The sequence below is a fragment of the Cololabis saira genome, chromosome 18 (assembly GCF_033807715.1).
Source record: "Cololabis saira isolate AMF1-May2022 chromosome 18, fColSai1.1, whole genome shotgun sequence".
Classification (NCBI taxonomy): domain Eukaryota; kingdom Metazoa; phylum Chordata; class Actinopteri; order Beloniformes; family Belonidae; genus Cololabis; species Cololabis saira.
Window position 1 is genome coordinate 6,814,117 of NC_084604.1, and position 26,951 is coordinate 6,841,067.

Here is a 26,951-nt window from a genome sequence, read left to right on the forward strand (position 1 = left end):
ACTATAACACTTACCGCTTTTTTTGTGACAAGACGCTTAGCTGAGGGTGGCTGCAACGATGATGCTGGATTCCTCTGTAAGACAGAAGTATTACAAAAAAAATTAGAGTGAGCTAGGGGCTAATGTATGAATAAATGTTGTATATATTGCATTAATAAATAACACAAACCCACATCTGAGTCTCATAATAATAACTAGCATTTATTTAATTTAAAAACATACCCGTTTTTGGCCCCGAGCCGCGGGAGGTTGTTTTTTGTCATGTGGGAAGAGAGTCTTCTTGACTTGTTGGGCTCTTCCGTAAAGGTTTCTGCCTTCCATAGTCGTTAGTGTTCAGGATACAGATAGACTGGTACTGTACAACAGCTATTAGGTAGAATAGATCTGTAGTGAGCTGTTACCTGGATATAAGCATGTCAAGGGCGGCGGCGCAACAAGTAATCCACGCCCACTCCGCAAGATAAATACTGGTGTTGGTCTGCTCATCATTCGATTCGTGTGATACGCTGACGTCAAAGATGGCTGTGATCAACTCGCAAACCAGTGCGCTCATCAAGAATCTGCGGAATAAGGGTTGGCAGACTCGAGCTATAGCCGAACATCTGGAGACGATTGGAGTTAAAGCTTCTTTTGACACCATCCGTCGTCACAGCCGCCATGCTTTTGTGGAAAGGAAGAAACGCAATCCATATAAACTCACGAGTCTGGTGATGGAAATGATAGATTCCATCCTGAAAGCAGACGACGAATTGCCGGCAAGGAAAGTGAGATCGTTTCTCCAAAGCAGGCACAACATCACCTTGAGTTTGCTTACGGTGAGAAAGGCAATTCGTGATCTAGGCTGGAAGTTTGGGAAGCCCAGATTCGTGCCGATGACCCGGGAAAAAAACAAAGTGGCGCGTCTGCTTCAAGCGCAATCCTGGCTGGTTGCTGGAGAGTGCTTTAATAATGTTTTTTTCACTGACGAATCAACGGTCACACTGGAGCGATTTGCTCTGCAGTGCTGGAGGAAAAACAATTTCACAGGCACAGCAAAGCCTAAAGTGAAACACCCAGTCAAGTTGCACGTCTGGGGCGGAATTTCACGTTGTGGCCCGGGTCCGCTGGTCATATTTGATGGCATCATGGATCGCCACTTCTACGCGGAGGAGATCATCACAAAGCAGGCCGCTCCATACCTGCGGGATCAGTTCCCTATGAGAACCCATCGTTTCTTTCAGGACAATGATCCCAAACACACTCCAGTCAGTGTGAAAGCCTGCGTTGAGAGAGAGGGCATCAACTGGGTGAAGACGCTGGCAGAGTCGCCGGATTTAAACCCGATCGAGCTGGTCTGGGCTGCATTGAAACGGCACATTTGCTGTGAGGCGAAACCCAAGAGCAGAGAAGAACTGATCTGTGCTATCGAGTCTTTCTGGAAATATGAACTCACCAAAGAGCTGTGCAACAAATACATAGATCACTTGGACAGAGTAATAAAGCGGTCATTGCCTTAAATCTTGTACAAGATAATGGAACCTTGTACAAGTTCGCTATAGAACTTCGTTCCCTCCTTGCGCAGTGCTTCATGCATCTTTTTGTGCTAAATTAATAAACTCTAAATGGAGGACCAACTGGCATGTAACTGGGATTTTTTTAAATTTACTATAGACCTAAAAAAAACCTGGGATGGAGATGGAGGACTTCAAAGTCTGTATTGGTGTACTGTACAGTAGGTTGTTGTAATAAAAATGTATTCTTTTTTTGAACAATAATTGAGTCTTGCAATTGTTATTTTACCAGTTCACAAATGTTCCAAAACGCACACACAAAAACAACTTGATGAAAAAACCAGAGGGGGGGATAATTTTGAGAAACATTTTTATTCAGAAAAATTACCACACAGCAGCAGGCCAAATGAAAACTTGTCCTCAAACCTGCGGGCTGGGAAGGAGGCAACATCTGGGGCCTCATGTACAAAGGGTGCGTACGCACAAAAACATGGCGTACGCCCTTTTCCACGCAAACGTTCAGATGTATCAAGAGTGAAATGACCGTGGAAATGTGCGGTGCCCGACGCCAACTTCATGGCTGGCGTACGCACGTTTCCACAGCTATTGGTCCGTTGGCGACACTTAGTGGTGATGCTGGGAAACTGTTAATAATGTGAAAACAATTAGCCCTCAGAGTGAAGTGCACATCAGAGACACACTGATGAACAATTAACACATTCAACTGCCTGCAATTACACGAGTGGATAGAAAAGCAAAGTGGTGCAGAAATACCGTTAACAACAATGGCAGCTTTGGCAGTGTTAGAAGATATCGCAAATGGCGCAGTAAGAAGAGAAAGAATATTTAGCCGGTTTTCCTAATGTAATCAGAGCTATCGACTGCACACACATTGCTATAAAAGCACCATCACTGGATGAATATGTGTACGTTAACAGGAAGCATTTTCATTCCATTAATGTACAGATTATATGATTAATTTATGTTATTTGTGAAGTTATTTCTTGGAAAAAGGGGATCAGATAAGATTCTTCTTCTTTCTGCTTGCTTTTCATTCACGAGTTAAGAACATTTGTTTTTGTATTGAATTATTTTATTTTTTTGAATGACATAAAGAATATTAAAAAAAAAATATATATATATGTCACAGGTGTCAAACTGAATCCCAGAAGGGCCGGTGTCCTGCATGTTTTAGATCAGTGCTTCTCAATCCTGGTCCTCGAGTACCACTGTCCTGCATGTTTTAGATGTTTCACTGCTTTAACACACCTGATTGTAATTAATCATCGTCACCAGCTTGTCATCAAAGTCTGGATAGTTCTGTTGATGACACAGCTCCTTGTATCATGGTGCAATTAAACAGGGAAACCGGCCCTCGAGGGCCTATTTAAATATATTTGCATATTTAAATGGGGGCGTGGACAGGGAGGAGTCTGGTACTCCTACACGTGCGCTCAATTCCACGTTGATTGGGATGTACAAAGGAAATGTGCTTGGATTCATGCCTACGCACAGTTTCATACATCTGGATTTTTTTGTGCGTAGGACGTTTTCTGGATTTAAGCGTACGCTTGTATGTTTCAGTAGGAAATCCATGCAAGTCTTTGTACATGAGGTTGTCTCATGTTGTCTCATTAAATCTGTTTGACTCTCTGACAAAGGTTATGTATGACCACACCTCCTCGATAAAGGCATAAAGTACTTCTTGGATAAAAATTACTACAAACCTTTCATCTTTAGATCTGATTTTGGGAGTACTTCGGTTTTGTGGTTCAAAAACCTGAGAAGAAACGCATACATTAATCACCAATTTGTAACAGCTTCCATAATTATTCCTTTACCACATACAGTATAAATTAATGGTGAAAGGTTGTAAGTGTTACTGATAGTAATAATAACTGCAAAATAAACAAGCCTTGTTAATCTAAAACATTGAGGTGCCCAGTCCTGCTCCTGGAGAGCTACTGCCCTGCATGTTTTAAGCTTCTCCCCACTATTAACACAACTGATTCTAATTATCAACTCCTTATCAAGCCTGTGACAGGCTTCAGCTGCTTGATAACAAGTTAATAATTAGAATCAGGTGTGTTAAAGTGGGGAGAAGCCTAAAGCCGGACATACACTGTGCGATTATCGGCTCGTTCTGAGCCGATTTTCCAGTCATGCGACTTTTTTTTGATCAGGCCCGATTTTGACCCAATCGTTGCTCGTGCCTCGTGCAGTGTACGTGGGGTAACGACGAGAGATTAACACCTCACGACGAGCTCCCGATCACAAATCGTGAGGTCGCAAGAAAATCAAGCATGTTTGAAATCCTGGTCGCTCCTCGTGAAGGCATCGCACAGTTGAAGCAGCTGCGACCCGATTTGCCTCATCCTTTCGCAGAGAGCATTCGCAATATCTGATGTCACGTCAAAAACTATTATTTGCAGTTTAAGTGTTGCAAATTCACATTACAAATCATGTTTTAATAGCAAAAAAAGACCGCATTTCCACGTACGGTGCGGGTCGCCGCGTACCCTGCGCCGTAGGCTCTGCGTTGGTGTAACGCGGAACCATAAATCAGCCTTTAGTGTGTGCGCTGTCTGCTGTTCGGAACAACTCTTTTTTCTCTTCTCATTTTGCTGGGACGCCGGGTTCCTCCGCCGAGACACAACTTTTGCGGTATGCGTTCTTTGTTGTGTCAAAAAATGATGCGCAGTGCCCGCCCAATCAGAAACGGTACAGATATTTTGGGATTTTTTTATTATATATTTATATATAATTATAAAAAAATAAAGGATCCCCATAACCTTTGATCAGGTGGGCAGGACGCACGTTTGGGTTGGAACAGCCTACCCGTGCCCCAGAACCGGCCTCGAGTTCCAGTACACAGAGGTCCGACGGGAGGATTATGATCGTATAGTTTGAGCAGACGGGTCACATCAGAGCATCGGGTCGTACAGTGTGAGACCATAAATCGTGGGCTCTGAACTTTTGAACTCCGCAATCTAGTCGTGCAGTGTGAGATGGGGCAGTCTCAAACGATTTAAAATATCGCACAGTGTATGCCCAGCTTAAAACATGCAGGGCAGTAGCTCTCCAGGAGCAGGATTGGGCACCTCTGGACCAGGACAATACATACATTTGTTGTATTGTTGTTTGCAGGCTGGAGCCTCGGGAGCTGCGTTCTGGCCTGTGTCCCCCCCCCCCCATCCCCGGTCATCCCGTTGCTGCTTCCACCTGCCTACGTGGATGTCTGCTGTTGCTGCTTCCGCCTGTTGTATTTATGTTGTTAGATTAGACATTTACTACATGTACAGAACCATTTTGAACTGTAAATGATGTACATGTTTGTATCTAAATAGATCCTTTCCTAACAGTGTCTTTTAACACGGCAGCAACTTTGCTGATTAAAACGGGACTGAACCAAGAGAAAATAACCGGTATTTATTTATCTATTTATCTGTTTGAAATCTGCTTCTACCTACTTCTATCTGCTAAAGAAGAAGTAGCGTATTCTTCTTTGCATTTATTTTGTCTTAGTTTTTATTCTAATTCGGGTTGGAGCGCCCCGAGCGGTGGAAGAAAAATCCACAGAATAGCCACACCTTTGTATAAGCCGCACGGTTCAAAACCTATGAAAAAAGTAGCGGCTTATAGTCCAGAAAATACGGTAAGTATTAAAAAAAAAGATGATGTACCACAGTGTCAGCTTGGTAGAATTCAACTGTGCTCCTTGATGCAATGATAATTTCAGAATCAGAGTGTGAGTCTGAGGTATCATCCGCTGCTGTAAAAACAAATAACATCAACAGATCATGTAGTTCCTGTAGATGTATCCTACAGTGAGTTGCGTATAAAAATATGTAAGAATATTGAATCATGAGATCCACTAACCTCCTTTAAAGTCTTTTTCTAGGCAAATGTAAAAGGTGATCCTGGAATATGCCTTTCCAAGCTCCTTTTTATATTCTGCCAATTTGAATGGTGTTTCTGATCCAGGCACATGGACCACCTCTGAGCAGTCTGGATACAAAAGAAAGTACGGTCCTTTTGGCATGTCCTTGTTAAATGTTGTCATTTTCTGGACAGCTTGTTTCAGTACATCAGGTGCTGCTACCTCTGGGTCTACATATAATGGGAGTGTTTTCCCTCTAAGAGGTTTCAAATCAGTTCCATCAGTTCCATGTGGCACCATCAAGCCGATGTTTATCTAGTAAAATAAAGATAATATTAATTTAATTTATTATACATGGGTAAAATAAAAGAACATACATACATCAGTGTTTCCCATTAATCATGTAGAATGTGGTATCACTCCACCACCACAGTTTCATAGTGAGTTGAGCATGTCTATACACTCTCCAAAACTTTACACCACTGGTCTCAAACTCAAGGGCAATATGCACAGCTCCACTACTTCCTAAAATTAAAGCTGCTCATTTATTTCCTGTCTTACATTATTGGCCAAACTGATTAATCCAGGTGTGTTTTACTGCAGCAGTCACAACAATAATGATCAGGCACACCTGGATTAATCAGGTGTGCCATCATCCTGACCCACTTCTGAGTTATTTATTATGCTTTACAAGCAAGTCTTCTATCTTCTGTGGACAGCTAGATCTTATCCTTTTTATTCTCATGGTTATATTACTATTGTTGTGATTGTTTCATGTATACTGTTTTAACTGTTACTACTGTCCTCTTATATGTGTATACATGTGTATGTGATGCCTTATCCCTTACTGCGAGACGAATTTCCCCTCGAGGGACAATAAAGCTCTGAATCTGGAGTAATCTCGAGTCTGATACTCGAGTATTGATAAGCAAAATCAGTCAGCACAACTTACCTGGACGTTTTTTCTTTCTTTAGCCCCATGTTTTCCTCTCGGCCCATTGTTAAAAGACTGTCGTTCTTTTGACTTTGCGCTTCTGTATTCCAGGAACTGTTTGTATGATGGGCAAGGCTTTTCTGCTGAAATGAACAGAGTTCCGTTTCAAAATAGAAAGTTAGCTGCCGCTAACCAATAGCACCATTTACTTTCATTCACATACTTCTGATAGCTAGCGTTATGCTGCACTTACTTGGTTTAGCGTCATCAGGCTGTTTAACGTTAGATGGCCCCTGTGCGTTTGGCCCTTCCACCTCGTCTTCACCTTTTAAAAAGTCTAAACCACGACCACACGAAAAACAAAACCGCGATAAACGGCTCACGTGATTGCCACAAAACTGGCAAAACATCACTCGGTCCATCTTGTTCGACGTTTGTCAAAGGAACTTCGCCGCCAAGAAATATTTTGCCGCTCACCATGGATGTCGCTCACCTTATCACTTCCGTGTTTTGCTCGATATTCAAAGAGATGATTGGTCAAACAATCCCCCACGTTTGACCACGTGGCTTTGGGTACATTCCCTTTCCGGTTTGTGTTGAAATGTAAAAGTGTTTCAGGATTTGTAAATTTGTTTCGGGACTTGTAAAAGTGTTTCAGTATTTGTAAATTTGTTTCGGTATTTGTAAATTTGTTTCGGCACTTGTAAAAGTGTTTAGCGTCTTGTTAATTTGTTTTCTGAAATGTAAATTTGTTTCAAGCTTTGTAAAAGTGTTTCACATTTTGCAATGTTGTTTTGCACTTCTTGGCCACCGTACTGCGGACCTCATGTGATCACTATCACATCTCAGTTGAGGATGCTGAATTTATGACATTCATTCAGAAACTGCGTCGGAAGGTAGCCAGCAGGCTGGAATTTCACAACTATCATGGAAATATTAGACATTTGTGCATCTGACATTTTTCCAAACCCCAATAAACTACTTTGAGTCATCATCAGCCTTCCCATGACTTCTTAGTGTTGAGAGACTGTTCTCGGAATTCTGAGATGAAAATTCAAATATGAGTGGTTGCCAGGTCCCTAATGTCCGCGGTTTTCACGCATTACTCGATCAACGACCGCACTGCTACATATGCTAATAGACGAGCTACAGTATACGTGAAAAACGGGAACCGATCTGGCAACCTGGTTTTCCTCACTTTTCTCAGCTTTTAAACCGCTGGACAAAAACACAAACTCATACCACTATTGCAGTTTGTAGAAAAATACAACTTTTTGAGCTTCTGACTTTTTTGTTTTGTTTATGCCAAAGTTTACTTTATAAGATACTGGACGGTTTAGCTCCCCACCCTTAAATCTTAAGTGCCATCCCTTCAAATATTTGATGTTAATGTTAAAAAATGTAATATATAATTAATAATTGATTGAAAAATGTATTATATTATTGTATATATTCTATATAATTTATTTGTTAACTGGTAAAATAAAAATTGTCAGACTCAATTATTGATCCAAAAGTTTAGGTATTTTTTTTTACAGAGTCACAGCACCCAGGCTGGGATTCGAACCTGTAGACGCTCTGCTGCTGCAGCCGCGGTGCAGGAAACGCCGGGCCGGAAACCTCCTCGTCACCCACCGCGACAACTGTAGAGTGACTGAGGACAGAACAAATGAGTGCCGGGCCACTCCACGGAGCCCCTAAAGGGACTCAGATTTTTTTTATATATATAATGAGTTTTATGCGCACGTGAAACCTTTACGTGCGCATGAAACCTTTACGTGCGCATGAAACCTTTACGTGCGCGTGAAACCTAAATTATGGGTCTTTGGTGTAACGCGGAACCATAAATGAGCCTTAAAGGTTTCACGCGCGCACGTAAAACTCATTATATATATTAAAAAAATCTGTTTCCCTTTAGGGGCTCCGTACCTCTTGGCCTCCACCTTCAAATCACAACACTTCTTTTTTTTCTGCACCATCTGTCCGTGGCACTCACGGCGTTTAGCGCAGCAACGACGTGCTGCCACTCACTCGCTTTATTTTATACCATCTATATACTTTTTCTACTTTTACTGAGACCACCAAATAATGTGGTTTTCCTGCCTCCACCTCATCTACAACATCTCCATCTCAGTCTCCGTGAAATTTAGTGGCACGGTTGCTCGACACGTCTCATTCATCCTGACGCGCAGCAGAAACAGACTGCAGGAAGCCGCTGCTCATGCTCAGCAGGCTCATTCATATGCAAATACAGTCATGCACTACTTTGCATTGCCCATTATGGTAGAAAGTGGGCGTGTAGAGGGCGGGATATGAGGCAAATTCACCTGCGCAACCTTCCAGCAGGACTGTGATTTATAAAGCGAACATTGCATGCAAGTGCAAGTGCGTGCACACGGTTTTATAAATCCGGATTTTTTTTGCGCCCGCCATTTTTGGCTTTTGGGTTTACGTGCACTTTTAGTATGAATCCTACGCACTCTTTTATAAATGAGGCCCCAGCACTTTCTCCTCTAGGCTGTCGGCATAAACTCTTTCAACTCCGCCTGTCTTATTCAGTAGCCTTTTCCGCTCCGCTCCTTTCTTCTTTACCTCAGACTTGAAGTCTGCCCACTTCTTCTTCACACCTGGGCCGTCCCGCAGGCTCCCTCCCACCGCGGACACAGCTTCAGCCACACCGGCCCACCCTCTTGTCTTATTTTCTGCTGTTTTCCCCATATTATTAATTTTCCCCATTAGTAATTTTTTTCGCACATTAATCTCATCCACCATAACCTCAAGCTCCTGTCTTGAAAAGTTCCTGCATCTCTTTTTCTCCTTCTCCATGTTTAGTGAGTGACTGACGGTTAAGACCCAAATTACCTATAAATGTTGTTTGTTGGTGCGTGCAATGCAATGACATATTTTAAGAAGTTCTTAAGTAGGAAAAATAAGAAATCCGTAAGAAAGGACAGTTCTTAAGACGGTTCTTAAGAAAATATTGAGGAATTGCATTTAAGAACTTTCTTATGAACTTCTTAATTTTAGATCTTAAAGGTATTGTGACATCATTTTTAACATGCTTTTAACACTATTAAAAGTCTTGGCCAACATCCCTCAAATGTGTCTAAAAGAGTGTAACAAGAAAAACTTCAATCTAGTACTCTTTTCCTGGCTTTTTATTACAGTGTTTTTTTGCGCCGTGAAAAACGCTTCCTTTTCTCCCTTTCCTGTCAATCATTGCTCCGCTCCTCCTCCAAACCTCCTCCTCCTCCAGCCATACGCTCACAGCGGCGTCGGAGCGACAGGCGAAGCATGCACGGAAAAGCAGGAGGGCGAACCACAGCAAACAATCATAAAAATAAAGGCATGCAAGCAGCACTGTCCCCTTATCTTAAGTCCAGTCAGTGGCCGCGGGTGTTCTTAGCAGTTTTCCTCCGGTGATTAGAACAAAAGACGCTCTAAACAGCTCCGTGTTAAGCCTCATTTATGGTTCCGCGTTAAATCGACGCAGAGCATACGCCGTAGGGTTCAGCGTATGGTGCGCGTCGCCGCGTAACCCTACGCCGTAGGCTCTGCGTCGGTGTAACGCGGAACCATAAATCAGCCTTTATGGTGCGCTGGAGAGGAGAGGAGACAGGGAGCTGGGTGGAGGGGGCGGTGATTTAGCGGATCGTTACGTAACGATCCGCCACCAAACCACATGCGCCGTTTTTGCATAGTTATGCGGAAAATCCCAGAAAGCACACAATACACTGAATGTTAAAAGTTCGTTGTTTTTTGGGTGTAATTGATGTCAAGACACCCAACAAAACACAAAAAATCAAGAAAAATGTGTTTTTCATGTCACAATCCCTTTAAGACATTTCTTAAGATTGTTCTTAAGAACATACTGTATTGGTGAATCCAGTCCCTGGTTCTGAAGTTCAGGCTCCCCCCTCACAACCCCCCTCTCTATCAGTAAAGACATTCTGTACAGGACTGTCTCAGAAAATTAGAATATTGTGATAAAGTTCTTTATTTTCTGTAATGCAATTAAAAAAACAAAAAAGTCATACATTCTGGATTCATTACAAATCAACTGAAATATTGTCAAGCATTTTATTATTTTAATATGGCTGATTATGGCTTACAGTTTAAGATTAATATTCCCAGAATATTCTAATTTTTTGAAATAGGATATTTGAGTTTTCTTAAACTGTAAGCCATGATCAGAAATATTAAAATAATAAAAGGCTTGCAATATTTCAGTTGATTTGTAATGAATCCAGAATGTATGACATTTTTGTTTTTGTAATTGCATTACAGAAAATCACAATATTCTAATTTTCTGAGACAGTCCTGTATAATTATCTGCTCGTTGTTTGTTATATGTGTGTGTGTGTGTGTGTATGTATATATATATATATATATATATATATATATATATATATATATATATATATAGATATGTGTGTGTGTGTGTGTGTGTGTGTTTTAAAATGTGACTATAGTACAAAATTACTAATATAACTATCAAAATCACATAAACGTTATGGCGCCACCTTGTGGTTTAACAGGACCATTACAGTCCATGAGAAACCATCATGCCAGCTTCAGCCCCAAATGTAATGTCAAATACTGGATATCAACGTGAAACCTCAAAATCACCATGTTAGTGTCACTTAAGCTCTCTATTCCAGTCCTTTGTTATGCATGCACTGTTTCAGATCAACACGAGTGGGCACCGCTCTCTGGACACACCACGTGGTACAGGACCCTGCTGTAATGATCCTCCGCTCCGCCAGGGGGAGACTCACACGGAGCTGCCGTCACCCAAACATCCGGCCCAGCCTGACCCAGTAACCTCAGTCAGCTGCATTACATGGTTGTTACGGGGAGAGGTTCCAGTCCGGGAGAAACATGACGGTTTCACGGCTACCGCCAGCAGCGCTTTCATTCAAACAGGTAAACTAACACAGCACCTCTCAGAGACTGAAGCTTCCCCACGGCAGAGGTTTTTGATCCAGGTTTATAATCCAGGGTGTATAATAATCCAGGTGCCAGAAAGTGAAACTCCTGTCCAGCAGTTGTTCCAGCCGGTGTTCTGTCAATTTCTGCTGCTTTGCCAAAAAGTGCTCCCTAATGGTTTTCTACCTTTGTAGAGCTACAATTTTACTGTGTTTTACTCAGTACTCGAGTTGTAAAAAAGAAATCAGGGGGGATGGTGGATTTTATCATATGGGGACAGATAATTTGTGCTGATTACAAATAATATAATATATTACAAATAATAGCAGTGACCAAAACACCTGCAGAAATACTGCAGGAATGACATAGCAGCAGTTAAATGCAGCCTTCTGTAAGCTTTAAATATCCACTGGACTTACATCAAGTACATCAAACACAACAATAAAAAACACTTTTCTGAACTTATCAATATGACTCTGTCCTTCACAGGATAAGTAAAATGGATCACTGCAAAAACTCAAAATCTTAACAAGAATATTTGTCTTATTTATAGTTAAAATGTCTCATTTTAGTAAAAAGAATCTCATTACACTTAAAACAAGACTCATCACTGGAAAAAACAACAATTTTCACCTGTTTCAAGTAGATTTTCACTTGAAATAAGTAGAAAAATCTGCCAGTGGAACAAGATTTTTTTTGCTTGTAATAAGAAGATAAATCTTGTCCCACTGGCAGATTTTTCTACTTATTTCAAGTGAAAATTTACTTGAAACAGATGAAAATTGTCAAATAAGTTATTTTTCTGGTGTTATTTTTCTGGTGATGACTCTAAATGTTGAAATAGCAGTAAAACCACATTCATTGATGAAATGACATAAGGGATGGAAAGGAGGGATGGCAGTTTTACAGGGGGGATGATTTGGACCGTTTTTATTTCAGGGGGGATGATTTGGACCGTTTTTATTTCAGGGGGGGATGATTTGGACCGTTTTTATTTCAGGAGGGATGCCATCCCCCCTCAACTCCAGTACTGTGTTTTACTCCCTAGCCCACTTCCTTTTCCCCCAAGTGGTCCTTATCTCGTGCCAGGCCGTCATTGTAAATAAGAATGTTATTAATGACCTGCCTGGCTAAATAAAGGCGAATGACTGAATTAATATAAAATGAAGCGATTTTTTTTCTCTCTTTATCATATAATGTTAACAAAGTGTAATGCAATTCATGTCATGGATAGTGTATTTTGAAGGATCAAATACTCAATATCCCATATTATCAATTTTACATCGTGCAAGAAATGATGGACCTAATAATAATAATAATAATAATCAAACTTTGAAAATCACCTGTGCGCGCGCACAGAACCACAAAGTAGCATTTCTCTGCAGGGAGCAGAAATTTGCAGAACACGGGTCACCTACCATCTACTCTGCTGCTGGTAGGTTGTTAGTGAAAACCCCTGTTCTAAATGTACAGGCTGATCCACAGGTATATGTTTTAATGAGCAAATATCAGCTTCATGTAAAGAAAATTATTTGACTAATGGTGCTTTGAGACTGACCCCATTTCAAAATTGGTCTTAATTTAAGATTGATTCAAAACTATTTTTGATTTAGAAAAAAACTAAAACATTAAAGCACATTGCAGAGGTGTTTAATCCAGGTGCCTTAAAGGTATTGTGACATCATTTTTAACATGCTTTTAACACTATTAAAAGTCTTGGGCAACATCCCTCAAATGTGTCTAAAAGAGTGTAACAAGAAAAACTTCACTCTAGTACTCTTTTCCTGGCTTTTTATTACAGTGTTTTTTTGCGCCGTGAAAAATGCTTCCTTTCCCCCCTTTCCTGTCAATCATTGCTCCGCTCCTCCTCCAAACCTCCTCCTCCTCCAGCCATACGCTCACAGCGGCGTCGGAGCGACAGGCGAAGCATGCACGGAAAAGCAGGAGGGCGAACCACAGCAAACAATCATAAAAATAAAGGCATGCAAGCAGCACTGTCCCCTTATCTTAAGTCCAGTCAGGGGCCGCGGGTCTTCTTAGCAGTTTTCCTCCGGTGATTAGAACAAAAGAGGCGTGTTAAGCCTCATTTATGGTTCCGCGTTAAATCGACGCAGAGCCTACGCCGTAGGGTTCAGCGTATGGTGCGCGTCGCCGCGTAACCCTACGCCGTAGGCTCTGCGTCGGTGTAACGCGGAACCATAAATCAGCCTTTATGGTGCGCTGGAGAGGAGAGGAGGCAGGGAGCTGGGTGGAGGGGGTGGTGATTTAGCGGATCGTTACGTAACGATCCGCCACCAAACCACATGCGCCGTTTTTGCACAGTTATGCGGAAAATCCCAGAAAGCACACAATACACTGAATGTTAAAAGTTCGTTGTTTTTTGGGTGTAATTGATGTCAAGACACCCAACAAAACACAAAAAAATCAAGAAAAATTTGTTTTTCATGTCACAATCCCTTTAAAGTAAAAACGCTGCCATGTTTTTCGGCCTGTACATTTAGAACAGGTGTTTTCACTAACAACCATCTCCCTGCAGAGGAGCTGCTTTAGTGATGGTTGGAACAACTGCTGGACTGGAGTTTTACTTTATGGCACCTGGATTATTATCCACCTCTGCCCAGCGGACCTACCTGCTCATAGCAACGTGTCTTAACTGCTCATCTTTCAGTTCTTACAGAGGCAGAAAGTTTTGGGGCTTTACAGAAACATGTTGAGGACTATTCGACATGTACCGAGCGAGGCCGACAGGAAATACCTGACTGACTGGGCCAGAGAGGAGTTCAAGAGAAACAAGAGCGCTACCAATCAGGTCGGTGTTCCCATTAGTACAGCTGCTAGCTAGGCTTGGGCGGTATTACGGTAATACCGTCGGCGTCTAAAAATAGCAGCGGTATCATTTTCAATACCGTCATGAAAAAATGCTATGGACTTATATAAGAAATAACAATTAAATATCAAATAAAAGTCATTTAATGCCTAAAATTGATTCTATGTCCAGCAGCACTTATGTGTGGTTGAATTTTCAGTTTTACTTAAATAGTTGACTTTCCATAAGTTTTTTTTTTTTTTATGTAATTGTTTTGTTTTTCGTTAGAAAAAATTGAAAGAAATCTTACTGTGTTGCAATAATTCTGGCCTATTTGCACATTTTTGACAAAGCTGTTCGTTGTTAAAGGTCGTTCAAGCTGTGATTTAATTTAATTGATCCGTGTGCCTCCCTGTGTGCAAAACTGTTCTGGATGTTTAAGTTAATTTAATTCTATTTAACTGTTATATTTTGCACTTTTTTAAAAGTAGCTCTTTGTTGTTAAAAGTTGTTCAGGCTGTGACCTACTTTTAATTGATTTGTGTGCGACTGTTGTATTTGCAGTTTTTTTATAACCTGCATTTGTTGTTAATAAAAGTTGTTAATATTAAGCATGTTATGTTGTTATTGTTCAGTAATAGTGTTTGGTATTCAGTTTCTGAACGGTGAAGGGTCAAGCCAACAGTTTGGTAATACCACTTGAGGCTTACGTCATCATTTTTAATTAGTCACGGTAATACCGTATACCGGGGTAAAATGTGGAGGAAGTTTGACGGTATCAAAATTTGGATACCGCCCAAGCCTAGACAGCTGCTAGTACCGCTGCTCGTGCAGCCTTGTGTCCCATGAATAAAGGATGTAGGTCATTCATGGCTCCAAATATTATAGCTGTGAAAGTACAAACAAGGAATCAAACAATCTGTAAATGAAATAAACACAAAATGCAATGAGGTCCAAATCTCATCAACTCATGAACTCATATTTTATTCACAATACAACACTGAAAAAGTGTCATTTCCGTTTGAAAGCAAAGCCACTCCAGCAGTTGCTGGAGTAGAGCATGTCTGGTTCCAGCTGAGTCCTGGTTATCTCTGGCTGGGTAGTGATGTTCAGGTGACAGGTCTGGACGGCTGCAGAGCCACGCTGTTGCCGTGGTGACGGCTCAGGTTGGTGTAGCGCGGTCCTGCTGACACATTCAAGGCCTTCCTTGGAAAGGCTTGTGTGGATGAGAGCAGACATTGTTGTAAAACGGTAATCCTTTCAGCATCAACGTTTCCTCTAAACGTGCAAGTTGCCTAACCAGGGGATCAGGGCCATCCCATACTATGTGGGGGCCTCTTAGGTGAAGCTTAATCAACTCTGTTCTCATCTGGGGCCTGTACTACGAAGCGGGATTTGGGGTTAGCGAGGTAACTTCAGGTTTAACCCTGGGTTTTCAGGACTACGACGGTGGTTCACTTCTTACCGGGGTACATCGCCATGGTAACTTATGCTGAACAGCTAACCTGCTCCGGAGCAGGTTATGTTCGAGATACAGATCGCCGGGTATAAAAGCACCGCCCACTGACCAATCAGCTCTCTTGGAAAATGGCATGCCCTTTCGAAGAGAATCCAGTGGAGCTCGGTGCGCGGATCGTGAGAGGATCCCTCCGATCTTCTTCTTGTCATTTTTTTTCTGTTTGCTGCAAGTAATGTCAATGCTATTTCATTGTGCTTTTGTATACTGATATCATCCTAAAACAGAGAGTGATAGAAACACTAAAGCCTTGTACTTGTTGTACTTCTAAGATATGAAAGTGAGCCTACTTATCGCTTTGAATTATGTTTTTATATTTATTTTTTATTTGCTCCCATGTGCGTTTCACTCCGCTGGGGTTGCAGCTGAAGGAATGAGGCTACAATTGTCACACACGCCATACGAATACATCTAAGCAACACATGCATTTAACAGAATAGACAACTGTAATTATAGTCAGATCTACTTATGCCCTAATGATGGGGCAGTGATGTTTATATCCCTATGAACTTACGCATTTATACAGTCAGCGATCTTTTGCCAGCTGTCTTTCCTGCATTTTGCAGCTGCAACTGTGTTGCTTTTTGCCTGTATTATATGCCTATACTCATCATATTTCCGTAAAATTATTGTTTGCTCTTCGCTACTGAAATAAGCGGCTCTGACAGCGGACTTCTCCATGCTTGCGATTGGTCATGCGCTGAAAACACCGCCCCTTTTATGTGCACGCGCTCATATCCAGATTGGAGAAACCTGGGTTGATATACCGAGTTGATAACCACCGTCGTGTGACCGCTTAGCGTGATTGCAATTGTCCGGGTTAGTGAATCTGGATAAGGAAAAGATATCCTGGGTATGTTGAACTTGCTTCGTAGTACAGGCCCCTGGAGGGCATCGCACCTACGCTTTTCACAATACATTTGCTGCAAGGGTCTCACAGGTGTTTCTTTTGAGTACTAAACCAGTTTTTCTTTTTTAGACATGTTGCAACTTTGTTCCAACTTTTTTTGGAACTGGCGCTACCCCTCACTTGAATTTGCAAGTTGGAAAAAGACAATTGCGCACAGTGCTCGAGTTGAGGGGGGATGGCATCCCCCCCTGAAATAAAAACGGTCCAAATCATCCCCCCCTGTAAAACTGCCATCCCCCCTTTCCATCCCTTATGTCATTTCATCAATGAATGTGGTTTTACTGCTATTTCAACATTTAGAGTCATCACCAGAAAAATAACTTATTTGACAATTTTCACCTGTTTCAAGTACATTTTCACTTGAAATAAGTAGGAAAATCTGCCAGTGGGACAAGATTTATCTTCTTATTACAAGCAAAAAAATCTTGTTCCACTGGCAGATTTTTCTACTTATTTTAAGTGAAAATCTACTTGAAACAGCTGAAAATTGTTTTTTCCAGTGATGAGTCTTGTTTTAAGTGTAATGAGATTTTTTTTTTACTAATGTGAGACATTTTAACTAGAAATAAGACAAATATTCTTGTTAAGATTGTGAGTTTTTGCAGTGATCCATTTTACTTATCCTGTGAAGGACAGAGTCATATTGATAAGTTCAGAAAAGTGTTTTTTATTGTTGTGTTTTGATGTATTTGATGTAAGCCCAGTGGATATTTAAAGCTTACAGAAGGCTGCATTTAACTGCTGCTATGTCATTCCTGCAGTATTTCTGCAGGTGTTTTGGTCACTGCTATTATTTGTAATATATTATATTATTTGTAATCAGCACAAATTATCTGTCCCCATATGATAAAATCCACCATCCCCCCGGATGTTTTTTTACAACTTGAGTACTGCTTGCGCATCCTCGGCCATTGCTCCAGCAGCGATCCTTCTCTCCTGCAAACTCCTTCTTAATGGGAGTTAGAGAGCACTGCTTGGTTTTCTTGACTAAAGTCCTGTTTTCTCATTTGCTTAGGATGCGATCCGCATGATGATCACACAAGCCAACAACCACCTGGAGGAACTGCAGAAGTCTCTGGCACTGGCCCGAAGTTAGCAACCGAGATGTTTCCGTTTCCTGCGGTGGACTGTTCTGGACTGTTCTGGACCGTTTCTCCATGAGAACAATGAATCGTGTGCAACAGTTTGACCTTGGAGACCGGGAATCCTGTCATGGATGGTGGGAGGACTCTGACCTGAAAAACTTGGTTCAGTTGTCGTTGGCAACCACAAGAAACCACACACACATTTAGAATACATTTTTATTTATGCAAAATATGTCTAACTTAGCGCTGGAGTGTGTGGACCCTAGCCATGACTAAAACAGCAGAAAATATGACTGCAGCAGTTTCAGCTCTGGATGTCAGAACTGTCCTGACAACTGTGTCTGTATGATTTATTCTTGTTTGGTGTGGGAAAACCAAATACATGGATGCAAGCTTAATACTGGAAAATGTCACTGTTTTATGTAACTAGCTCACCACTCGTTCACTCGGAGGAGGCTTCCAACTGCCGTTCACACACTCAGTGGGGATCCATCACTCGTGGACCGCTGCTAGTACTGATACTAGTACAGGTACTAGTACAGATACTAGTACAGGTACTAGTACAGATACTAGTACAGCTGCTAGTAGGGGAGACCGGGACTTGTCACACTTTTACTTATATATTTCTTGTAATCAATACATCATATATAAAACAAATGTGTACCAGATGAAAGACAAACGTCTCAGCAGTGGCGGCTGGTCAGTAGGGGGCGCTAGAGCGCCGCCCCATCAAATCAAGAGAAGAATAAAATAAAAGTAAAAGTAAAAGAAAAATTGTGTAAGATGCATAATTATTAAAAGAAGGTGTTATTTCAGTCTGTGGGTGAATTTCAGTAGTAATTAAATGTTGTTTAAATATTTATTTGGTTACAAAATGTTTTTTTATTTACTTCCAGAAGGGTGCCGGTCAAATATAATTTGATAAGCACGTGACCTGAAGATCTCTTCTTATTGGTTTGAATTAGATTCGTAAAGGGACGCAGTCGTGTGCGTCCCCTTTTTTAATCTAATGTGATTGGACAATTCCTTCCCCGTCTTTTTTAGAAAATCAAACCACAAAAGAGATTTTTATGTCTGTTTTAAATAGGTTAAATAACACTTGCTTTTGAAATAATATTTGTTAATTTTGTATATGATCAAATATCTGTAAGAAAGGAACGTTATCTTTTCAAATAATGTAAATTCCAGACAGAACAATGGAAATGTTAATGTTTTTCTTCTCTCTAATGTGTAAAAGATAAACTGAACCCAAACCAGGAAGAAAAAACCTATACAAAACAACAGTGGACTTGTTTAAATGATAAACCCCTACTTTAATTCAGTTCTCTTTTTTCCACTGCAGCAGAACTGAACTGCTTCACTAAAACTTATGACCAATAAGCCATTGTTGGATGGTTAAATTTTTCAAAATTAAAGGACCAAAATATTATTTTCTACCTTTCTTTTTTCCCTATTGTACCAAACTTGAACCGTTACACCCCTATGTATGCCAAGGTAAATTGCGCCCCCCCCAAAAAATGTTTTGCACCAGCCGCCACTGCGTCTCAGGTATATATTTAGTGTTCATATCATGTTCATATCTTGTGTCGGTGCAGAGTTATTACCAATCAAATAGAGATTGTGAACATGTCCCAAGTTGCCTCGCCAACGGGTAAGATGCCACACTGGATTTAACAATTAATAAAATAAGGACAAAACTATTCTTGTTGATATTTTTTTACTTGAACGTGAATAAACGTTCTGACTGTATTCCAGCTGGGGTGAATGTCTTGCAGTACCGAGCCAAGATACAGTAGTTGACATTAAAATCCTTTGCTGGACTCCTGATTGACTTTTTAGCCACGGCCACCTTTCTGCCCTCAGCATCACGTCAGGCACTGCCAAATTCAGTTTTTCTTTTCTTATTCCTGACCATGTCTTCTCAATTTCTCCTCACATTTAAATCACTCTTTTTTCTGTAAAAATGAAGAACAAATTGCATTATGACAACTGCTGATAAGCAGACCGTTTTAGTTTATTCAAATCATTTTTGAAAGTTGCCCCAAACTACCATGTTTGCTTATGCTCGCTCAATATGACAGGATACCTTAATCTCTTCTCTAACAAGTTTATTTTAAATGTATAAAGTTAATATTTTTTACTTCGGGTGGTGGAAAATGGTTAATTGGTGCTCATCTCAACTTACAATGTGTTGGTGTCTCCTCACACTGGACATGAGACCTGATCATGTAGAGGAAGAAAACTTTTATTCCACTTTTTAGCTTCCCCCTTTGGTGAAGAAGATAATTGCAATGTGACAACAAGCCCCGGTCTCCCCTACAGCTGCTAGTACAGTTCAAAGAAATGTCATTTTTAAAAAGAGTGTTTTCTTTTAAAAAGGAGGCAAGCGGCTGCAGAGCGGCCGTTCTGGTCGTACTCCAGCTGACACACGAGCCGTACGGCAGAGTGGTTAACCCTGCAGTTCCCTGGTCATGAACGAGCTGCAGCTCCTCCTGCTGCGACACCAACACAGAGCTTATTCTGCTAGGATTCCCTCATGAGAAGCCGTTCACTACCGTAGTGCACGTCACTCCTAAAGTGTTACACCAGTTAGTATTTGGGTTCTGGCCGAACTGGTGATGTGGAGACGCTGCTCTTAGTGAGACGGCCTCTTTTACAATTGTCAGCATTCTTGTTTCATTTTTGAAGACTAGCTTTGCGTTTTGAGGTTAATTCACATACTCTGTATGTTAGTTCCTCTCTTTACTAAGGAAGCTACGTGTCACAATACTGTACGAATGCTATCAGTAAAAACCCAACGGGAGGGTGAATGGAGTCATTTTTGCAACAGCAGTGCAGTAAAACACAACGATGTGGTCATAACTCCAGTGTTCTGGCTGTTAAAAGCCCATGTGAGTGTAATCCTGCAGAGTCCGTGGCGGCGCCGGGGCGCGGCGCAGTGCTAGCAGCCGTGATGGGGGTTAGTCCTCAGCAAGTGCAGCTCGTCCTCCAGGCAGGCGATCCTCTCCGCCAGAGCGGCCTTGTCCGCCCGGGCCCGCTGGTCGGCCTGCCAGCGAGCCTCCTGCACCTTCCTCTCGTACCAGCGCTCCATCTGCGTGGACACGGCCTCGAAGAAGTACTGGGTCACCTCCAGGGCGTGCATGTTGTCCCTTTCCTGAGCAAACTGTTCAGGCTCCTCCCCAAAAGCCCCCGGGCTGGCGGCTGCTGCCCCCGCGGTGGCGGCTGCTGCCCCCGCGGTGGCGGCTGCTGCCCCCGGGGTGGCGGCTGCTGCCCCCGGGCTGGCGGCTGCTGCCCCCGGGGTGGCGGCTGCTGCCCCCGGGGTGGCGGCTGCTGCCCCCGGGCTGGCGGCTGCTGCCCCCGGGGTGGCGGCTGCTGCTGCTGCCCCCCTGGACCTAGTCCTGCCCTGGGAGTGCTTTCTGTGGTGCCTCCCTGGCTCGCGGCCCCCGCCCCGGTCCCGGCCTCGCTCCAGGCCCCGGTCCCTGCCGCTGCCGCTGCGCCGGCGGCCCGCTGCCGGAGACATGCTGCCGGCTCCGGCCTCGTCCCTCCCCGGATCCACACCCTGCAGCTCCTGGCTCTTCCTCTGGGGATCTGCAGCCATGGCTGGCCGCTCTTTTGGCCGGACCACCGGAGCGGAGGAGAGCGGGCTCCTGGCAGCGGGAGCGGCCTCTGCTCTCTGAGCTTTATCAGCATCTGTTTGGGTTCAGGAGAGACCAGATTCCTGTTACAGCCTGTCCTAACTCAATGAGAGTGTCCGACTATCGCGTCGCACTGCGTGGCATCGTTCGCTCTCTGTCCGCACGGAAAGCGTTATGGGCCCCCACGTTATTTTGATTGACAGCTGAAACTCGCTTTTTAAGGCTGATTTATGGTTCCGCGACGCAGAGCCGATGCAGAGCCGATGCAGAGCCTATGGCATAGGGTACGCGGAACCATAAATCAGCCTTTATTCACCCGCGCGTGCGCTCCTGAAAGAAACTCCTAAAATAACTCCTAAAAGAGTAAAGAGACAAGTAAAAGATAGGTGAGTACTTGTAATCTTCCTACGTTTGTACTTTCTAAACAGAAAACAAGCTTGATATTGTGATATTTAAATGTGCTTCTATTTTCTTCCTGTCGCTCGCGTTGAAAGCCGGTTGAAAGCGCTGTAAGAAACAGTCATGATGAGGAACGGCTGATCCAGTTAGTTGAAATGAGAAGTTATCTCTATGATTCCTCCTCATTTCACTACAAAAACCTCAATAAAGTGGCAGAAAGAAATATTATCCTATTATTATATATATATTATCTTATCAGAACCTTCCAGCTCCCTGTCCATCTCCCTCCAGCAGCTGCCACTTTATTGAGGTTCTTGTATTGAAATGACTGTTTCCTACAGCGCTTTCAACCGGCTTTCAACGCCAGCGACAGGAAGAAAATAGAAACAGCCGGGCGTCCGACAAATGTTCAGCTCAAAACGGCGCGCCGCATCGTGCCGCGCAGCGCTGCGTCGCTCGCGGCCAGTTAGGACAGTCCAATAGAAAATAAAGCAATGGAATTTTTTTTGTTGCTGACACGGTGTTAGCAGCTGGTAAAACCCAGGAAGTAACGAGTGAGCAACGCTACACAGAGCTGGATGGATCCTCACATTCCTCTGCCAGCAGAATTAAGAGTGAATGATCATCAGAAAACGGTACACCTACGGTACTTGATATTTTGAATGAAGTACCTGGAGAAAGGTACTGGCGTGGTATATGGAATCCATATCCTGTCCAGTAGTAATGATAAATGTGGCTTTTAGGCCACGTTTACACATAGCCGAGTATTTACAAAAACAGATATTTCCCCCTGTACGTCTTGAAAAATACCACCATTTACATGAGCCCACATAAATATGCTGTTAAGGTGCTATGAGCAGCCAAACCTGCAGGGGGCAGTGTAACGAGAAGATAAAGTCATGCTAGCCAATCAGAATCCTGGAAAAAACCAACAAATGACACGAGTAACTTCCAGTTACTTCCAAGATGAACGAGAGTCTTTCGTTAGGAGTGACAGAGAAGTGGAGTTACTTTTAAGTGTGACTTTAGAATATAAAACAGGTAAAATACAAGAAAATATTGACGGTGGCCAAACTAATTGTAAACACAGGTCGCACAAATGACGCTGGTGACGTTTCTGTCGCATAATGTGATGTTCTGAAGCCTAAATATCTGTTTGTCTATGTTTATAAGCAAACGTGAAAACAGAGTTTTTGCAAATCTCCACTTTGTTGCTGAGTTTTCAGAACTGATGGTTTTTGGTGACTTTGAGCTTCGTTTTCGTGTAAACGAATGGCCAAAACGCATGAAAACGCCACCGTTTTTGCTCCGTGTAAACGGGGCCTTAGATAGTCCATGTTCCAGACCAGATATCAGCACCACTCAAGGTGACAAACTTGCTTATAATTTTTGAAAAGATCTATGTCTATAGATGATATTCTGGTACGATAACCTTCCTGAGTGGCAGCTGGATCAGAGTTAACAGCTCATGAAGTTACTAGCCCCTTCAGAAAATTACATTTTAGATGCTTGTTTATAAAACTAAGCTAGTCCTTATCTCATTGTAGTTCCTTTATGTCGTGTATTTACATGATAAAGACCAGTTTGTGACATTAGTGGCTGTTATAGTTTCATAGGAGCCTAATGATGCTCTTCTAGTTTAAGGCTCACAGTGACCTGCAACAATGATATATTATGGGGTATATTATACATTTCCTGAATCCTTATGGTCCTGTGAGTATTTCAGTTTTTGTATTTTGTGTCTCTGTTATTCCTAGATGACACAGGGCTAAAATATAGGTTATCATTTAGGTGAAAATTGTGTAAAAATGTGTGTTGTTTAAAGAGCTGCAGTGAACTCTATGTTGGTCAGAAAGATTCACATCTTAGCTTGAATGAATGCTTCAAAGGTCCCCTTTAAAATGATACCAAAGACAATATAGTGAAACATTGACAGATTTCCTGTACATGAGTCTAAACCAGGATATGCAGCAGCATCTAAAATGTAATTTTCTGAAGGGGCTGGTAACTTCATGAGCTGATAACTATGATCCAGCTGCCACTCAGGAAGGTTTTCATACCAAAATATCATCTATAGAGATGGATATTTTCAAAAATCATAAGTAGGTTTGGTCACCTTGAGTTGTGCTGACCAGTGAAATTTTGCATTGCTATCAGGGTCCGTGTACTTCGCGGCCATCCGTTTTTTGTTTTGAAATGGCAAAATAAAAATAGAGAAATAATCCAAAATAATCCATTTCCCGTTTTTTGTTTTGATAATAAAAAACGGAAAACGGATCGTTATCGGTCCGTGTATCTTTTGGTCATTGGATTTTTCCGTCATGAGTGGGAATCAAAAAACAAAAAACGATTGGTTTATTTGATTTTCCTTTTTAAAACAAAAAACAAATATTGAATACACTGCATTTTTTCTTTTTCTGTGTTAATATGATTTAACAAAGATTCAAAATACGCTTTTATTTTCGTTTTCTATTTCATATAAGAAAAATGAAATCCCTAGTCAACAGGAAGGAAAAAACGAACCAAAAACAACCGTTTATTCATATTCGTGCACCGGAAGCTGGCATTTACAACCGAGTGAACTTAGTTCTGGATATTTAACAGGCATTCCTGTGACAATTCTCTCCAGGGGAAGTTTGATTTTAATATTTTATTGGTCGGGTTTACGTGACTCGGAAATGGCTCTGTATGCTGCAGTTCGGGTAACCATGGCAACCATAGCGGCGCTGAAACAACAGATTAAGGATTATTTTTTAAAGATTGATTAAGGACTTGTTCCACAGCGGTTTGACGCACAAACACATTTCCTGCACGTTGCAGCAGATGTGTCTCCTGCAATGCTCAGAAATGAGCGTCAGAAGATTCTGTGCTCGGCATCATCTGAGGAGAAAAAGGCTACGCAGAGCTGGAGAGCGCTTTGATTCAATCTATTTATGAGGTTTTTATTCAGATGTCCACAGTATATTGCAAATATACACACTGCATGCGAAGCGAGCGAGAGTCAGCGTCAAAAACAGTTCCATTGCTTTATTTTTTATTGCACTGTCTACACTGGTTGCGAGCGACGCGGCGTCGTTTTGAGCTGGACTTTTGTCGCACGCCCTGCTTCTATTTTCTTCCCGTCGCTCGCGTTGAAAGCCGGTTGAAAGTTGAAAAAAAAGTGTAAAGCGCTGTAGGAAACAGTCATTTCAATACAAGAACCTCAATAAAGTGGCAGCTGCTGGAGGGAGATCGCCAGGCTGGAAGGTTCTGATAAGATAATAAGATATAATAAGAATCTTATCTTAATCTTATTAGGGCTTAATTTGTCCCGGATCCTGCCGGATTGATCGTGTCCTCTGCTTTTTCCCCACATCCCAGTAATGATCTGACATGCTGACATGTTTGCACCGCACGCCGGTCACTCCAGCTGTTCGCTGTTTGATTGCGTAATCACACGCCGTTATTAATTGTTCGGTTTTTTCCCCACTTATTCCACCGAATAATAAGCTTGTTTTCTGTTTAGAAAGTACAAACGTAGGGAGATTACAAGTAATCACCCATCTTTTACTTGTCCCTTTACTCTTTTAGGAGTCGGCTAATGTTAGGAGTTTCTTTCAGGAGCGCACGGGCGGGTGAATAAAGGCTGATTTATGGTTCCGCGTAAAATCGACGGCGTAGCCTACAGCGACGCGCACCGTTCGGTGACCGCGCCGCGTACCCTACGCTGTAAGGTCTGCGTTGGTGTAACGCGGAACCATAAATCAGCCTTCTAAAAGGCGAGTCTCAGCTGTCAATCAAAAGAACGTGGTAGAACGTGGGGCCGATAACGCGTTCAGAGCGGGTCCGATGCCACGCATTGCGGCGCGACAGTCGGACGCTCGCATGCAGTTAGGACAGGCTGTTAGGGAGCCGTAGCCTAATTTTTGTTGACAGCTTTGTACTGAACACTGATCACCCCGATCACGTTTGCAGTGTACACGTTTAAAACCCATTAAGCATGTCGGAAGGCCGTTGTGGCTGAGTTTTGTCATTAAACGCCATAAAACTTCTGTCGGACTCAGCGTAGCCTACTTCTCTGTCAGCAGCGCGTCATGCAAATATACAGGACCTAACAATAAACTCTCAAGCGGCTCTTAAAAGTACAGGAAAGCCGCAATACCGGCTATCTGTCTTCACTGGGGGTGCTTGCTGGAGAAGGTCGGGTTGGAAGAACCTGAGAGAGCTCCATCAGCCATACCATGAATTCCGGCGTCAGGTAGTTTGTGCTGCAGTGCAATTTATACATATAGCCTAATGATAATCACGTGGATACCTCACGCGTGGGACTAAATTAATTCTTCCAACCCGACCTTCTCCAGCATGCACCCCCAGTGAAGCCAGATAGCCGGTCATTCGGCCATGATGAATCAAAGCGCTCTCCAGCTCTGCGTAGCCTTTTTCTCCTCAGATGATGCCGAGCACAGAATCTTCTGACGCTCATTTCTGAGCATTGCAGGAGACACATCTGCTGCAACGTGCAGGAAATGTGTTTGTGCGTCAAACCGCTGTGGAACAAGTCCTTAATCAATCTTTAAAAAATAATCCTTAATCTGTTGTTTCAGCGCCGCTATGGTTGCCATGGTTACCCGAACTGCAGCATACAGAGCCATTTCCGAGTCACGTAAACCCGACCAATAAAATATTAAAATCAAACTTCCCCTGGAGAGAATTGTCACAGGAATGCCTGTTAAATATCCAGAACTAAGTTCACTCGGTTGTAAATGCCAGCTTCCGGTGCACGAATATGAATAAACGGTTGTTTTTGGTTCGTTTTTTCCTTCCTGTTGACTAGGGATTTCATTTTTCTTATATGAAATAGAAAACGAAAATAAAAGCGTATTTTGAAACTTTGTTAAATCATATTAACACAGAAAAAGAAAAAATGCAGTGTAATTCAATATTTGTTTTTTGTTTTAAAAGGAAAATCAAATAAACCAATCGTTTTTTGTTTTTTGATTCCCACTCATGACGGAAAAATCCAATGACCAAAAGATACACGGACCGTTATCCATTATCCGTTATCCGTTATCCGTTATCCGTTATCCGATTTCATTGATGTGTTTGAAAATCGAAATTGGGAATTAAAACAGGGTCCGTGTATCTTTTGGTCATTGGATTTTTCCATCATGAGTGGGAATCAAAAAACAAAAAACGATTGGTTTATTTGATTTTCCTTTTAAAACAAAAAACAAATATTGAATTACACTGCATTTTTTCTTTTTCTGTGTTAATATAATTTAACAAAGATTCAAAATACGCTTTTATTTTCGTTTTCTATTTCATATAAGAAAAATGAAGTCAACAGGAACGAAAAAACGAACCAAAAACAACCGTTTATTCATATTC

At 42.1% G+C, this 26,951-nt stretch overlaps 3 protein-coding genes across 3 annotated transcripts in view; 2 read left to right on the forward strand and 1 right to left on the reverse strand.

The window, feature by feature from the left end:
* The first annotated feature begins 518 nt into the window (after nt 1-518).
* On the forward strand, nt 519-1,496 carry si:dkey-77f5.3 (uncharacterized protein LOC326903 homolog). The gene has a single exon (XM_061707510.1). It carries the CDS (start codon nt 519-521, stop codon nt 1,494-1,496), a length of 978 nt encoding a protein of 325 aa, XP_061563494.1.
* A 9,611-nt stretch (nt 1,497-11,107) lies between these two features.
* Nucleotides 11,108-19,410, forward strand: lyrm2 (LYR motif containing 2). Its single transcript, XM_061746369.1, has 3 exons — nt 11,108-11,230; nt 13,902-14,042; nt 17,481-19,410. The coding sequence occupies exons 1-3, from the start codon at nt 11,186-11,188 to the stop codon at nt 17,559-17,561; spliced, it is 267 nt and encodes an 88-aa protein (XP_061602353.1). The 5' UTR covers nt 11,108-11,185; the 3' UTR covers nt 17,562-19,410.
* Nucleotides 19,411-19,848: 438 nt separating this feature from the next.
* ankrd6b (ankyrin repeat domain 6b) overlaps nt 19,849-26,951 on the reverse strand; it is a 79,152-nt gene continuing 72,049 nt past the window's right edge. Inside the window, exon 16 of the mRNA XM_061707511.1 lies at nt 19,849-21,240. Within this exon, the coding sequence (XP_061563495.1) occupies nt 20,492-21,240 (749 nt within the window). The 3' untranslated portion in view covers nt 19,849-20,491. The remainder of the gene's footprint in view (nt 21,241-26,951) is intronic.

Excerpts from the sequence above, each read along its gene's own strand:
- si:dkey-77f5.3 (XM_061707510.1), top strand. The coding sequence starts at position 519 with ATGGCTGTGATCAACTCGCAAACCAGTGCGCTCATCAAGAATCTGCGG.
- lyrm2 (XM_061746369.1), top strand. The coding sequence starts at position 11,186 with ATGACGGTTTCACGGCTACCGCCAGCAGCGCTTTCATTCAAACAG. Across the intron at positions 11,231-13,901 it reads CAGCGCTTTCATTCAAACAG|TTCTTACAGAGGCAGAAAGT; the intron begins GTAAACTAACAC and ends CTCATCTTTCAG. Across the intron at positions 14,043-17,480 it reads ACAAGAGCGCTACCAATCAG|GATGCGATCCGCATGATGAT; the intron begins GTCGGTGTTCCC and ends TCATTTGCTTAG.